This window comes from Triticum dicoccoides, chromosome 3A, assembly GCF_002162155.2.
Source record: "Triticum dicoccoides isolate Atlit2015 ecotype Zavitan chromosome 3A, WEW_v2.0, whole genome shotgun sequence".
NCBI classification, from domain to species: Eukaryota; Viridiplantae; Streptophyta; class Magnoliopsida; order Poales; family Poaceae; genus Triticum; species Triticum dicoccoides.
In genome coordinates, this window is record NC_041384.1 from 701,887,095 (window position 1) to 701,902,973 (window position 15,879).

The window sequence follows — 15,879 nt, forward strand, 5'->3', positions numbered from 1 at the left end:
TTTATTGTATTTAGCCCTGCAGCTGAATCATTGAATATATGCTGTGCCTCCTCGTTTTAGATTTGCTTACCGGTGGTCTGTAGAACTGTTGTATGTTGCGGCAAGGCTTATAATAAGGTATCAGGTATGCATGTAATGTTTCATCTAATTTTTGTGATGCTTTCTGGTGGCTACATGTCATCCTATGTACTAGCTTTTGTAATTTGTTCTTTATTGGATTTCTCGAGAAATACAATTTGTACCACAATTGCCCTTACAAACTAATATGTGTGTTCTGCTAAGAATTAATGACGGAGTTTGTAGTTGTTGTTTCTAGATGGGTTTTGTAGGTTTAGCTGTTTACATGCTTTTGCCGGGCATGCAGGTGTTTTGCTATTAGATGCATACTGTGTCATGCATGTGTTGATTGGATCATACTGTGAGACAGAGCTGTTGAGGATGAAGCTTGTTGGCCATATGCACCACTAGTAATAATACAATGGCCTACAATGTTATCTGAATAATTCACTTGGCTGAACATTCCTGCTGATGGCAGTGGCCCTTTCTACAGTATAAAAACAACAGTGAAAACCATTCTGTCAGGAGATTGTTCTATATATGCGGCATTACCTAGATACCTGGTTCTAATGTTATTTCAGAATTTCCCCGGATTCCCCCCTCCCCTCCCGAGGCGCTCCCGCGGGCGCCCCTGGGAGGGAACCCTAGCGCCGCCGCCCCCGTCCCTCCGCCCCTTCCCCCCTCCCTCGCCGCCGCTGGTGGCGTCGCCGGCCAAAGGCCGCGTGGTGTAGGCGGCGGCGGGGCGGCTCTCTCCCTCGCGCGGGTGGCGGACGTCGCGGGGCGGCCTCCCCTGCTCGGTGGCATCGGGCGCCGGCTTGCCTCTGCTCCGGCTTCCCTCCTCCGCCTCGCTCCCTGGTGACCTGCCGGCGTCGCTTCCTCTCCTCCTCCCCCTCCTCGTGGGGCTCTGGAGGCTCGGGGGTGTGCTGGCGGCGGATCTGGAGCCCCCTGCCCAGATTCGGCGGGTGCTGGCGGTTGGCGGCTGCAGGGGCGACCGGCGGCCCCTTCTAAGGTGGTGGTGGTGCAGCCGGGGTTCTTCCTCTCCGGCGGGGTGGTTGGGCACCGGCTGGACCTGGCCAGGGCGTGGAGACGCGGGGGGTGTGTGCGTGCGGCTGGTCTCTTGCTGGATCCGGCCGGATCTGGCATTGGGGGCCTGCCGGCGGCGCGTGGTATCGGTGGTGCGTGTCCGGCGGCTCCGGCGCTTGGAGCTCGCCGGGCGACGCGGGTAGGGTAGCGGCCGGGCGTGGCCGCTGCTTCGGCCGTGGGCCGCGGCGTGGGGAGGTCCGACGGTGGTACTCTCCCGGTGTCATGGCGGCTTCATGGTGGTTGACGGATCTGCCCGCGGCGGCGGCCGGCTTCTCCGGCGTCGGCTCGTCTGTGTTCGGGCCGTCTCGGCCTTCGCCCCATCACCTCGTCGCCCGGGCGTTACTCCCATGAAAGGGTTGGTCCTCTCCTAGTTCCGGTCTACCGCTCATCTCGCGCCCGGTGCTGCAGGACCGAGCTCGTCTCGCGCACGATGCAACAGTACTGAGCTCATCTCGCGCACGGTGCAGCAGGACTGACCTCGTCCCCTTTTCGGTGCTGCAGGACCAAGCTCGCCTCGCACACGGGGCAGCAGGACGGGCGGATGGATGCCAGTTCTGGCCGACCTATCGGGTCTCGGCGATGGGGGTCGCCCAGGGGTGCAAAAGGTGGGACCTTTCCGCTCGTCTCTTTAGTTGGGGTTGCGGCGGGTCTCGGGTGAGGTGGTGTCAAGGTCTTGGATGCCGGGGCGGCGGCCCTGGTGGTGGTGGCGCGGTGCTCTTGGGCAAAGCCCGTGCCTTGGTGCTGCCCGGTCATCATGGCCGTGTGGGCGGCGTGGTTGCCGGGGTGTGGCGTTCGGTGGCGGTGAGTGTTGGCCGAGGTGAAAACCTGCTCTATCTTCGGACGGACCGGCGACGGCGGAGATCGTTCCCTTCTTGAAGGCGTCGTCGCGGCTCTCCTTGCCCATCATGCGGCTCCAGGGGAAATTCTGATCCTTGGATCGGGCGGTGGCGGTGCTCCGGTGTCGTACCCTTCCTGAAGGCGCCGCCTTGGAGCACATGGTCCGTCATATGTAGCTTCATCTCTTCGTAGTGGTAGTGCTAGGGGTGGTGTTGCTGCGCTCAGCGTCTATGTATCATGTCTTGTGTGTGTGTGCGTGTTGCGGTGGCGTGTGTTTGTACTGGATGCTTGTTGTGATCGGTGCTTTATATATAAAGCGGGGCGAAAGCCTTTTTCGGCAATGTTATTTCAGTGGCCGAATGCAGTTCTCAGGGCTCTACTCCACAAAATAAACACAAACTGATTGTTCAGAAATGGCACCAGCTGATCAGCCATGATTTTGTTGTGGATTAAAATTGTACAAAATTGATAAAAATTAAATCAGCCCACTCAAACACAAGGTTCGTACCGCAAATATGCGATTTCGTCCCAAAAAACTAGGTCAAGCAAAGTAGCTTTGTACGATTATTGGAAGCAAGCTGGAACCGGGACTAAAGGCTCTCTGGAACCGGGACTAATGCCCTGTTTTCTACTAGCGAAGCAAAAGAGATTTGGATCTGGTTCCTCATGTTCTGTCCATTGAAACATCCCGAGATGCTTCACCGATGCCTACTGATGCATCTCATGGTTTTACTTTTTTTGAAACACTTCTGCTTCAAGTTATAAATTCTCATTTTCTTATGTTCATTAAAAACAAAAATAATGCTAGAGATGCTATAAAGCTGGGCATTTGGACAATGAAAACTACATTCCACCTCGGGTAGATTAGTGTTTTAACCTGGTACTACTATTCACCTGAGATATGCCGCCGAGCATCAGTCAGGAACAAGAAAAGCTTCCCTCCCAAAGATATGCAGGGAACACAAACAATCACCACAAGTAACTAAAACAATCTTCCAGGTGTCATGAAAGTACATGATATAACAGGATACACAGAATATTAGATATTACTATTCGCAAAAAAAGAAGAATATTAGATATTACATACCTCCGTCTCATAATATAAGAGCGTTTTTGACATTAGTGTAGTGTAAAAAACACTCTTATATTATGGGACAGAGGGAGTAAGTTATACCAGAGACATTTAAATAAAACGTAAGCCTTCAGTAGGTCCATGCAGGCCTGAAGCTGACCAAGTTAAGCAAACGAGCAAGAGTGTAACTGGCACGCAATTGGCCAAGTTTAAACCTGTCTAAACAGCATCCCTTTTTTGCGAATTTCCACAAAGCATCCAAACAAGTCACATAACAGAATTCAGCAGCAGCTCATACTTCATGTGATCGAGACATGGGCTGGCATGAGATTGTGAAACATGCAGGGACATGCGAGTTTGAATAGAGAAGTGATGGTAGACGATCCAAACTACTGGTTATATACATAACTGAATCCTATGGAAACAACAGAAGACACAATGAGTACATGAAAGTTCAAGCTGATATAACAAGTTAAGGTACAGCAAATTAGCGAGTGCCACTGAAGTGCAGCAACAACTGCACATTCACTTGGATGATTGAATCAACATACCACTTGATCGGATTATGATAATGCTGGAAGGACGTGCTATTAACATGAAACCAGCCAGAAGTTAGAGCATCTTCAACCAGGTATTATGCGGTGCCAAGTGGCATTGACAGGCCAAATGATGTAAAACTGGTGCGTGTAATTTTGCTCTTGCCAAGGTTAACATTTTCACTTGAATAAGTTTGGGCGATTTTTTATTTCATTTGCAACGTCAGCAAACGGTTCAAGTCTACTTTTCTAAATTTCAATATTATTTTATGATTTCCCCAGCTAGGATAATAATATAATTTCAACAACCGTCACACATCCAGAGTACAAAAAGATGTGGTAATAGCTACTTACGGTGAGTAAAAGGCTTCCTTTCAATGTTTATCAGTTCCGGATGTACTCCATCGTAAGCAAGGACGTTTAATACTTGGTGAATCCTTTCATCTTCATCTTGTTTAACATAATTGATTTCAACTGCCTTGAGATGTTTTGACACCAAAAATTGTTCTTTTGGCTTGTAGATTTCACTCGCTTTTTTAATGTAACATTCCTGTTGCAAACAAAATATTTTACTTCAATGAATCAACAGTATATGGAATTTCAAAGATAAGACATCATAAATAGAAAATTTTATACCTCAAAGGAAAAGATCTAGTTGAAGCGTAAACCTCTCAAGAATGGGTGAGTGCTGGAGAAAGTAAACTAGACCACTGAAGTTAGCAGTCATACACCAGTCACCATGCAACAATGTTTTTAGCTTGCTGAAAATAGGGCACCATTTTATATCATTTCTGAAGATCTGGACAAAGTGAAGAATTAAACGAGAGCTGAAGCTCTAACTTAAAGTACATGGTTTAATAAAAGTAGAATTTTCGAAATTGTTTGTTGGTTCAAAAAAATGTTCACAAATGTCAAAAGAAATTATAAATTTTAGAAATGTTCGAAAATTCAAAAATTGTTCATGAATTTCAAAACATTCTTATTGGTATGCAAAAAAAATATCCATCCAAAAAAGCTTTGGGATAACCAAAAATTGTTCCCAAATTTCAAAAACTGTGCATGTATTCAAAAAAATGTTCATGAATTTGAAAAAAGATATTCAAAAATTCAAAAAATGAGTGCGAATTTCAAAAAAAATATTCCTGGATTTCAAAAACTGCTAATCGATTCAAAAAAGTGTTCACCGATTCATAAAAATGTTCTCAAATTTAAATAATTGTTCCTAATAAACAGATAAGAACACAACCAGGAATGAGAGCAGTTCCACAGCTGTTAGAATACTGATTCTTAAATGGCTGAGCTCCAGGATTAGAAGCTCAACATATGTATGATATGCAGAACATCCATGTTAGAAACGCCCACTGTCTAGCAATAGCGTACAAATAAGTTCTCATGTTCCAATTTCTGCAATTTCTCAAAATAATTGCTCACTAGCTATCCAGTATACAAACATGCGTCCATCCTTTGTTTTTGAATTTCTCAATATCTATAAGCTGCATCTTACACACCTTTTAATTACCATGTTTTGTTTCACAATTGATTCATCATTTTTCCCTGCAAAAAAGTTCATCATTTAATTTTGTTGCAATCCACATTGTCTCATTTCTTTAAAAATTATAGATCATTCTTAACGTACATCTACACCCCTTCCACATCGATACAACAAGTTCATTTTTTTGTGTGGTGTTCATGACTCCATGTCTGAACTGAGAGCCCAACCCAATGAACATGTCCTCTTCAATTATTTTCCTTCCCCTCACGCCTCCAAGCTTCACCGACCAGCCCATGGATTTTTCTCCCCTTAGCCTGCCGCTCCAGTGGTTTGTGGCTCGAAGGGGATTCCTGATGCCTCCGCTGCGGCTAGTAGTATAGGTTAGGCTTTTTAGTTCTCACAGGGGCGACGCTCGGACGGATGGCCGCACTTCATCTTCGAGTTGGTATTTCAGGCTTCGATCCTACTCGAGTTCGTCAACCAGATCGGAGTCGACAAAGCTCTGAAGTAGATTTCTGTCAATCCCTTTTGGCCGCCGAGGGTAGGGTTTCTCACCATGCATGCGCGATGGCGAGGTCTGGGGTCAAGCACTTCAAATAGATTCAAGGGTTGAATGATGACGACTACAACTGCAGAGTGTTTGTCCTTAGGTGCACGTGCACAAAAGACTTCTCGATTGTCATCGACAAGGTCATGTCGGCTATGGTATGGGAGCAGCTACATCAGCGCATCAACGGCACATTCTGCCAGCGGTAGTGGTCATTCGGAGGTACGAGGAACTCGATGTAATCTTTATTTTTGCTTGTTGTGCTTTGTACTTTCGATGAACTTTTATAATAGAACTTGGTATTTTTGGGAGAAAAAAAACCCAGAGAACCCAGCCTCATGAGCATATAATCTATAGAACGCTGTAGTGTCCTCCGTGATACCAGATTATCATCACACTCGAGCTCATATGTTTTCCACGGTGCCAATAAACGATGCATTGGGAGTGATACTATACTAGAAATTTAACGGTGGAGTGTTTTTAAAAATGTTGCAACGTTACTTTTTGTCTGATAACACATGGGGAGAAAAAATGTTGCAATGGTTTTTCATACGCAATGGAAGAATATCGTGTTCGCCGAAGAAAGAAAAGGGAAAGATACCGTAATGTCCTTCCCATTTTCTGCAGGGGGTTATGGCATTGGATTTTCAGAATCAATCTGCAGCAATGGCGGCCGTGCCCGTTGGAGCTCCTCCGCCGGCCAAAAGGAAAAAGGAGGGCCCCGATTGCCTGGAAACCTCGCCGGTCCCTCCGGCCATGGTGGGCGCAGACTGGTCCTCGCTCCCATACGACCTCCTCCGCCGCATCGCTGACACCCTCCAGGACACAAACGACGTGGACTGCTACATGGACTTGCGTGCCGTCTGCCGCCACTGGCGCTCCACCACCGACGACCCCCGGAGCGACGCCACCGACCCCCGCTTCCGCCCTCGCCAGTGGATCGTCCTCGACGAGGTCTTCACGAGCGACACGCGCCGCCTCTTGGTCAACACCGCTAGCGGCCGGTGCCTCCACAGGGAGCTCCCGCAGCTCCGTGACCACCACGTCGTCGCCACAACCCTCGGCGGCTTCTTCGTCCTGGCCGACAAGAGCCCTCCCCACACCGCTCGTGTCTTCAACCCTCTCACCGGTGGCCTCATCAGCTTCAATGCTCCCGTGCCTCCCGAGGGAAAGGTTGCCGCCGCCGTCTGCTTCGGCATGGCTTCGCCCATGCTTACCTTATTGTGTGACTCGTCTCGCAAGCATTACACGGCCTTTCCTGACAGTGAATGTTTCATCACCCACGAGCACGAGCATCAGCACAAACATAATTATGGTATATTGAGGATGGCGATCAGAGGTGGTTTCGATGGCGGCTTGCAGCGATTAACCCAATTACAAGACGTGGTTTTCAAGATCAACAATTCGATGAAGTTGGTTCAGGTTCACCCTGCTCAGTTTCTCTTTAACAATCTTCCTGAGACGGCAGATCCGGAGGATATGGTGTGTTTCCTAATGGAATTTGGTGGGCAAGCGCTGATGATCGCAAAGCTACATCGACTCATAAAGGTTATCAAGTTTGAGCCCGAGCACGACGTCCGTGCGCGTTTGCAGAGCATCGGCAGATTCGCCATCTTTGTCGGCCATGCCAGGTGCTTAGCCGTCGATGCCGACAAGTTCCCGTCCGTCGAAGCGAACTGCGTCTACTACATTGAACGCTTGGGCTCGTCTGCCCACATGTGCAAGTACAACCTCCAGGATGAGAAAGATGAGAGGGTCTCTGACGCTGTAGATTTTGTGAAGCATAACAAGCAGTTTGTCCTTGCCGCTGACCGTCCTTTCACGATCATCCATCTTATCGCGAGCTATACCATCAAAGTCCGGGATTCTGAACTAGCCTCGCAACAAATACCATTCGGCGAAGTCTTCGACGAAGATGAGACATCTCCTATGTTTATGGATGGTGGTCTCCTCCATCTCGACGAGTTGTATCATTAAGGGTGGAAAGAGTCATACATCCCTGAGGAAGAACCGTCTATCGACCTTGGGGGTGATGAGCTAGAGCTCCTCTAGCAAATGTTGTAGGGTTCCATCTGATTTGCTTGATGCTCCTGATTTTCTGCAATTCGCCGACTTCTGAAATTTTCTCCCCTTAATTTTCTGTACGTACGTTGCAGCCAGGCTTATAAACAGCGGTACGAATGTAATGCTCCCCTGGCGTGTATGATTCAGCTCTTCTACAGCTTTCCTTTTTGTAATATGTTCTTTGTTTGGTTTATGGGCATTACTACGGAATGGCACATCCCAATTTGTAGCTTTGCAGTTCAATAGTTCACCATTGCTGCTAGATCTTAAGATGTGCTTTGCGTATAAAAATTTCTGATGTTTACATATTTTTGCTGTGCATTTATAGATACAGGTAGATTATTAGGTCAGGGTTGCATATTTAGCCTGTACCCTATCGTCGTGTTTCTGTTTCACATTAACACCAACGCACTATTGTCAGGACCCCTACTCAATGCCACATCGATCTAGCATGTAACACCTCATATCACTTTGCGGCCTCACGCACGGTATTCCCACGGGTGTCGCCCTACCTTTACCCGGGACCGTTTGTGCCTTTTGGCACACGTATATGACAGTGTCGCTAGCATCTATATGATAAGGAGCCCGGGCTGACATGGCTAGTCGTAAACCCAAAGTGGCACAAACTTACAGGGACAGGCATCCATGACCCAGCATCGAATGTGTCGGTCATCAGCGAGTGAATCCAGGCTGTAGCACTGGGCTAGCAGGACTCCGGTGAACCGGGCTGTAGCGGGCTAACAGGACTCCGGTATTCATCGCGTGACATTTCCCCGAAGGGACAGACACAGGAACGAAGAAGGACACATGCCGGCCAGCCTAAGTGTTCCGGAGCAGTAGCAAGCTATCATTGAAAACACTAGGAGACATTTCCCGGTAAGAGAGGCTACTAAGGATAAACAACTAGATAGTCAGATCCCACACATACCAAGCATTTCAATAACATACACACAATATGCTCGATATGTGCAAACACAACATGGCATCACAACATGACTCTATGACTCAAGTATTTATTCATTAGGCTCCGAGGAGCGAGATATTACAAACATAGGTCTCATGACCCAACATTCAGAGTATACAAGTCAAAGCACAAGCGGAAGCTATCATGTCTGAGTACAGACAACTATAAATGAAAAAGGCTGAGAAGCCTGACTATCTACCAGATACTGCCGAGGGCACAAGATCGTAGCTGAGGTAACAAGCTAAACGTCGAAGTCCAAGCGGAACTACTAGTGAGACTGAAGTCTCTCTGCAAAAACATAAAATAGGCAAACGTGAGTACAAATGTACCCAGCAAGACTTACATCAGAACTAACTACATATGCATCATTTTCAACAAGGGGATGGTGGGGTTTAACTGCAGCAAGCCAGCTTTGACTCGGTGGCTATCCTAAACTACGACTGCAAGCGACTCTTTTGAGGTGGCGCACACGAGTCCACATATTCACCATATCAATACACCACTATGGAACCGCTCCCGTCTCCCTACGAGAACGCCATCCATAGCACTCACGCTTATCTTGCGTATTTTAGGGTATCCACTTTCACTTGTCTATGAACTGATATAAGCAACCCAGAAGTCCTTTTCCGCGGACACGGCTATTCGAATAGATGATGTTAACCCTGCAGGGGTGTACTTCTTCACACACGCTCTCACCACTTACCGCCATTTACACGACATGTACTCGGCAACCTTCAAGCGGAAGCCCAACGTGGGTGTCGGCCACGGCCTACCTAAACACTCGAGTCTCTAGTCCAGGTTTATCGCCTATTCGGGTTCCATCCATGAGGAGATCCGGCCGGAGTTTCGCTCACAGCCCCAAACGATGTGAACAGGGTTCCGTGACACCAAACGGGCGCCCGGTATACCCGGCCACGTGCCTACCGCATCACAGCCCACCCCTCCGGTCAGCGCTGCCCACGGCCTCCAGCATACTACAAACACCAAAAACTACTTGCAACTCCTGGACAGAGGACAAGGGTGATCAAGAAGCCGAGAGGGTCCATTGGTTTCGGGCCCAATGCGTGGTAGTAGCTGAATCATGGATCACAAACACAGAACTCAGTTCCTGAGGACGGCTGCAATGAGACAACCCACCATGTACTCCTACATGGCCTGTCACCGCTACCTTTACCAAAACGTGTTCACACACTTAGCTCACACACAGTAGGACATGTTCACACGCCTCTGATTCATCCCCGATGAATCAGACCTGACTCAACTCTAAGCAGTAGCAGGCATGACAAACAAGCAAGAATGAGTAGGCACAACAGGGCTCAAACAACTCCTACTCATGCTAGTGGGTTTCATCTATTTACTATGGCAATGACAGGTCATGCAAAGGATAAAGGGGTTCAGCTACCGCAGCAGGTAACAGATGAATCGTTGTTGTCCTAATGCAGTAAAAGAGAGCAGGAGCGAGAGAGTGGGATTGTATCGGAATGAACAAAGGGGTTTTGCTTGCCGGGCACTTCTGAAGATAACATTGAGTCTTCATCAGTGTCAACGATCACAACGTCGGAACATCCTCTACCGGGAGGGAACAGATACCGGCAACAAAGAAGAAAAACAATCAATGCAATGCACAATATGATGCATGCTCATGACATGGCAATATGAATGTGTTTTGAGCTAATGCAACTAGCAACAGATTAAATGAAGTTGGTTTGAATATAAGATTCAAATTCAAACTCCATATGTGATTATTCAAATGCCATTTAATTGATTTGTGCTATGCAGCAGCTATAAGTTGTTCTAACATGCATAAAAATGGTACAGATGGATTCCTTGAATTTTTCTGATAATTTTTCATATATAAATTATTTAATTTGGAGTTACGGTTGAATTTCTATGATTTATTGAAGTTTAGGGCATATTCTGAAAATAAATAAATCATTTCTGACTTATTTAAAATCCCAGAAGCATATACTGCGTCAGCATGACGCCGGGGTGACGTCAGCAGGTCAAAGGCGTCGACCAGGTCAAACCTGACCAGTGGGACCCACTGGTCAGTGACCCAGTCAACTAACCAAGTTAGTTAGCCCTAACTAACTGGATTGGGCCCACTGGTCAGTGACTAACCTAAATATGATTAGCCCTAACTAACTTAGTTAGCCGAGCGGGGCCCGCATGTCAGTGGCTCGCCTAATTAATTAAGTTAATTAACACTAACTAACCTAACACTAATTAAGCAGGCGCCTGGGCCCACACGTCAGGGGGGGGTCAACCCCTGGGCCGATCAGGTCAAACCTGCCGGCGACGATAGTAGCGGCGGGGCGGCTCGGAATTGCGATACAGGGAGCCATTCGAGGCGCCGCTTGGCTCTACGGGAAGCTGGCAATCCCGCGCATCCAACAGTGCAACCGGGGCGAGCTGGGGTGGCCGTAATCCTCGTCGGCGTCGAGCTTAGCGGCTGCCGGACCTCGGGCGTTGGCGGAAACGGTGCTACGATGCACAACAGGGAGAACCCGTGGGTGCTGCAGGTTCACAGGAGCGCGGCGAGCACGCTGGTGATGCTCGGGCGAGCGGACGAGCTCAGGAGCATGGAGCTCGTCGGCCGTGGCGGCGGCGAGCTTCGGCGGAGGTGGGGAACGGGGCTAGAGCAAGAACGCGAGCAGGAGAGGAGGGGGAATCGGTCCATGAGCTCACTCTGGTTGCAGAGCGCGTCTCAGTGGGCTCGGGGGCGACCTGGAGACGGAGAATTGGGCCGGCGATCTTCGATGCCCGTCGGTGAAGATGGCGGCGATGGCGTCACTGCAGGGCTCCTGGTGTTGCTTGGAGTGGTGGGGAGGATGAGTAGGTCGAGGCAGAGCTTCCTGGGGCGTCGGTGAGGCGTGGGGTGGCCGGTGGCCACGGTGGTTCTCGTCGATGGCGGCGGCTCCGTTCGGGTGAGGAGGATAGAGGAGGGGGAGAGGATGAGGGCGAGGGAGAGCGAGAGGGGCACGGGGAGAGTAGGAGAGGGTCGAGGGGAGTGCGTGGCACCCTCAGGTGCCACCAGCGGCGAGCAGGTAAGCAGGAGGTGGCCGAGCAGGGTGGAGGTGGCGCGCGCGGCGGCGTCGCGGTGTCCGTCCTCCTGGCAGGGAGGAAGACGACAGGGGAGGGGGGCGGCGGTGGGCTGGGCCGTTGGGGGAGCTGGGCCAGGTAAGTGGGCGCCAGGTAGGTGGCCCAGGTGGCCTTCTCTCCCTTTCTTTTATTTCCTCTTTTCTATTTCTATTTTCTGTAGTTTGTTTTGATTTAGTTTTAGACACTAAATCATTTTTTATAAATCCTGAGAATAATTGTGGACATTAACTGAATTATTACAGAGGCCCTCAACTATTTCCAGAATTGTTGGAGCATTTAAAAATATTAACAGTATTTAAATGCCCCAATTCAAATACAATATGGTTTAATCAAAAATCCAAAAATGTCTTGGAAAAATATCCATCATCTCTGGATATGGTTTTCACCCTTTTCCAGTAATCATGAACATTTTTGCAAACCAATTTGGGTTCTTTGAAAATATTTTGAAGTTGAACCTATTTGCAATGCTTTGGTGCTAGGGCTTGGTCATCCCCATTTCAAATTTCATAAAATTTAAACATGTTGCATGGATGCTAAAGCAAAAACAAACAAGGGCTGATCTGGGGCTGTGACAGCTCACCCCCACTAAACAAAAATCTCGTCCCGAGATTCAAGCGTAGGGTAAGGTGAAGGGGGAACGCAAACTAGTACAATCTTCACGATCCAGGTTGCACTTCAACTGAACGTTGATTTGTTCACCATCATTTTCTCGAAGTCTTGCTCTGAGAACTCCAACTAACATGACAACGAGAGGAAAGGAAAGACCCTAAAAGAATCGTTCTTCTCGGAGGTCGAACAACTCAGGAGTAACTCTCGGGATGAGACATAGCAACATCTCTTGAGCTGAGAGACGAAGCACAGATCTGAAGAAATGGAGTGAGACAGATGACGAGGGTTCACTAGGTAGACAACAACTTCACGCTTAAGGTGGTAATCGGTTGTCAACGTAGCGAGGAGTTGAATTGCCATGATACCATAACGATGCACCTTAGGGAAGGTGACTCGTAGATATATCCCCTTAAGTGTCAAAAAGAATTACCTTTGATTCAAAGATCATTGAAACTCTTTATACCAGCCTAAGGCAATCACAAGCGATCATTTGGAGGGGGTCGGTAGAATGGCATACTCGGACTTGGATGATGTGGATTACCTTGTTGAAGACAACGTAATGGATGAATTTGCTTATCACCGGAAATGGAAGAGATCCATGGTAGAATGGCACAATGGCGGTGCAAGCTGGGAACAGAATGCAAATGCTGGGAATGATTCTGGTAACTGGGGAAGAACCCAACAATAGAGAGTGAATTCACTATTTGAATAGGTCATAGCATTGCCGAGGAAACTGAGAGCAAACCCAGTTAGTGCCGATGATAACACGTAGCGCTTGTGCGTGCTCTCAAGAACTTGAGCATTTCCACAATCATCAAGGTTTTATCAACAACCGCGTCAAGGGTGCTGACAACACAACATACTACCATGATGAATAGCGATGGACGATGCAGATGCGAAGGAGGATAACACTTTCTCAGATTTCACCTTAGCGAGGCCAAGCAAATAAAATTGGATGATCGACCGAGAGACATTTAGCACTCCGCTTCTAATGTTCTCCTTGATGTGCTAGCGTAATCCACCCATAGATATGGCTTGATATCTAGAACATCAAGTAAAAAGGTCGGACTTCGGAACATAGAAATCCATAGGGGCAACTAGGGAGTAATCCTACGAAATCCCTATGGGAAGGTGGCCAACTTCCTCAAACAAGATACTATAATAATAGGTCTACCGGATGGGTGTGTTGGCCACAACATCCACCTTGTCGGTTATTGAGAGACCAATATTATAATTCTTGGGAAATGTTCCAACCATCACACCTGCCTGAGATTCAGATCTGGTTGGTGTCAGGATATCCCAGACTCATCAAGTCTAGAAAGAAAAATGAAAGTTTGCAACACAAATCGACGAGATAATGTTGCGGGATTCTCGGGGAGTGAGCTACGATAGTAAGCTCCAAAACATGAGTTGGTTCTGCTACAAACATGCGAACACGTTATCCCAGACAAGCATGGCCACGTAGCAGTCTTATAATTAAACACTACCGAGTTCAGGTGGAGAACCATCATCGAGGATATCGAAGTCTTTACGCAAGTCCATGGATTAGATCCCAAGCATAGACTTGTTTTCCTTGAACAAGTCAATCAGTGGCTTAGTGTGCTAGGGACACATATAGAATGAAGGTTGCAAGTCTCCAGACTACAGAATACTTCGCATGTGTGCATGACTGATTTGGGATGATTCCAAAGGAAACAAAACAATCTTTCTCAAATTCACGGCGGCAACTTTCACCAAATGCACGTGTATAAGAGGAAGTCACTCCTTTCATCAAACAAATACTTCATGAGCTAGCATGAAGAAAATGCTTTCAAAAGTTTCCAACACTAGCTTAATGTTCAACAACATCATGGAGGAGATAAGGATGTTGCCAATGGGCTCAACAACAATTCATCTAGGTTTCCTTTTAAAAGGAATTCCATAGTTAAGTGAACACGGTGATAGCATTGGTCAGACTAAAGATGTAATGGTGTATGCTCGAGGGATCAACCACGAATAAGACAACATTACGAGCATTGTTGGTACTGATTTGATTTGACGATAGCCCACACTCAAATCAAAGGATTGATAAGACAATAGGTCCAGCAACTGATCACAAGGACCAATCGATGAAGATATCATCTTTCTTCAGCACACCCTACACAAGAATATCCCTTTGGAACGAACTAAGTCAGGCAAGCTTTTATCTTCCAACTCTCCAAGTTGTTGTCTAGCTTAACCAACTAGCTCAGGGATATCTAACACCGATTTTTGGAGAGAAGGTGGTTCACAAGAACCCAACTTGATCACGAGATCAACATAGCGGTCAGGCGACAACCTGGTGATACTTCCGAGAAGAAATTTGGAATATCATGAACCACCGGTATGTTACTAAGCTCGAGAACAATCTTACTTTTCAGGGCAAGACGATATGATCAAATAAGCAAGGATTGGCACTATCCTAACTCACTGATCGGAGAGTGCACCAGAAATAAGGACTAGGTAGCACAATCAACCTTAGGGCGACGATTCAATAATCAACACGCTAAGAATGAGGTTATCATCCATTTAACTACCAAGCAATGGAGTTGCTAGCAGTATTGATTTCACACGCCATGATTCATTTGTCGGCATTCCGGTTACAATAACACGGAAACCGAGAAATTATCAATGATGATCAGAAGTATTACTGCGTCAAGAATTCATAAGATGGTGTGCAATTCCCATGATATTCCTGATATAAAGATGGTAATACTTCAAGGTAGAACAGACCAGAAGCTGGACTGGCATTTTGATATGCGGAATACAATTGCTTTGACCCAATCCTAGATATGGATGAGATTCTGGAGTTTGTTTCTCCTATTCATGCTGAAATAGAATGGCTTGGCGGACCACAAGGGTAATAGGCAGCGGCGAACGAATGCACGCATACTCTTGACTATCAATTGATAGGCGAGGGTCGGAAACAACTAAGATGGGACAACTCAAAAGAACATATGATTTTCTGAGTTGTGGATGCATGGATTAGCATGTCGAACGAAGTTCAACATATTTCTTCCGGATAACCCATGCAGACAGGTAGAACTAGCAGAGCCACAATATATAATGGAGAACTCATCAAGAATAATCCTGTTGTGATATTTCAGTTCAACGAGGAACTTCTGCCATAAGTAGTTCATGGTATTTGGAAGAAGAAGATACCACGGACTTCAAGGACTATCGCAAAGGTTACTAATATCCTAAAGGCACTAGCAATTACTATCAACATGAAGTAGGTAGAGTGAATCTCGGGTTCAAGAACCCAGGAACAGAATACCTATTACTAAGTAGCATCACGGGATGCTTTCGAGAATGATGGCCAGAATCATCACACTGGGAACACAAATCATGGCTAAATTACTAGATGATCCCCTAAGACACCTAGGGTCATAATAATATCTCCAACATATATGTCAAGGTAACGGAGTACCTCAACTCACTGATTAGTGTGGTTAATCTGGCCCATGGGAACATTGAAACGGGAAGAAAGGATTTGCA

General features: G+C 47.1%; 1 protein-coding gene across 1 annotated transcript; it reads left to right on the plus strand.

Moving 5' to 3' along the window:
- Window positions 1-6,290: 6,290 nt before the first annotated feature.
- LOC119272985 lies at window positions 6,291-7,601 on the plus strand. The gene has a single exon (XM_037554314.1). It carries the CDS (start codon window positions 6,291-6,293, stop codon window positions 7,599-7,601), a length of 1,311 nt encoding a protein of 436 aa, XP_037410211.1.
- Window positions 7,602-15,879: the final 8,278 nt, after the last annotated feature.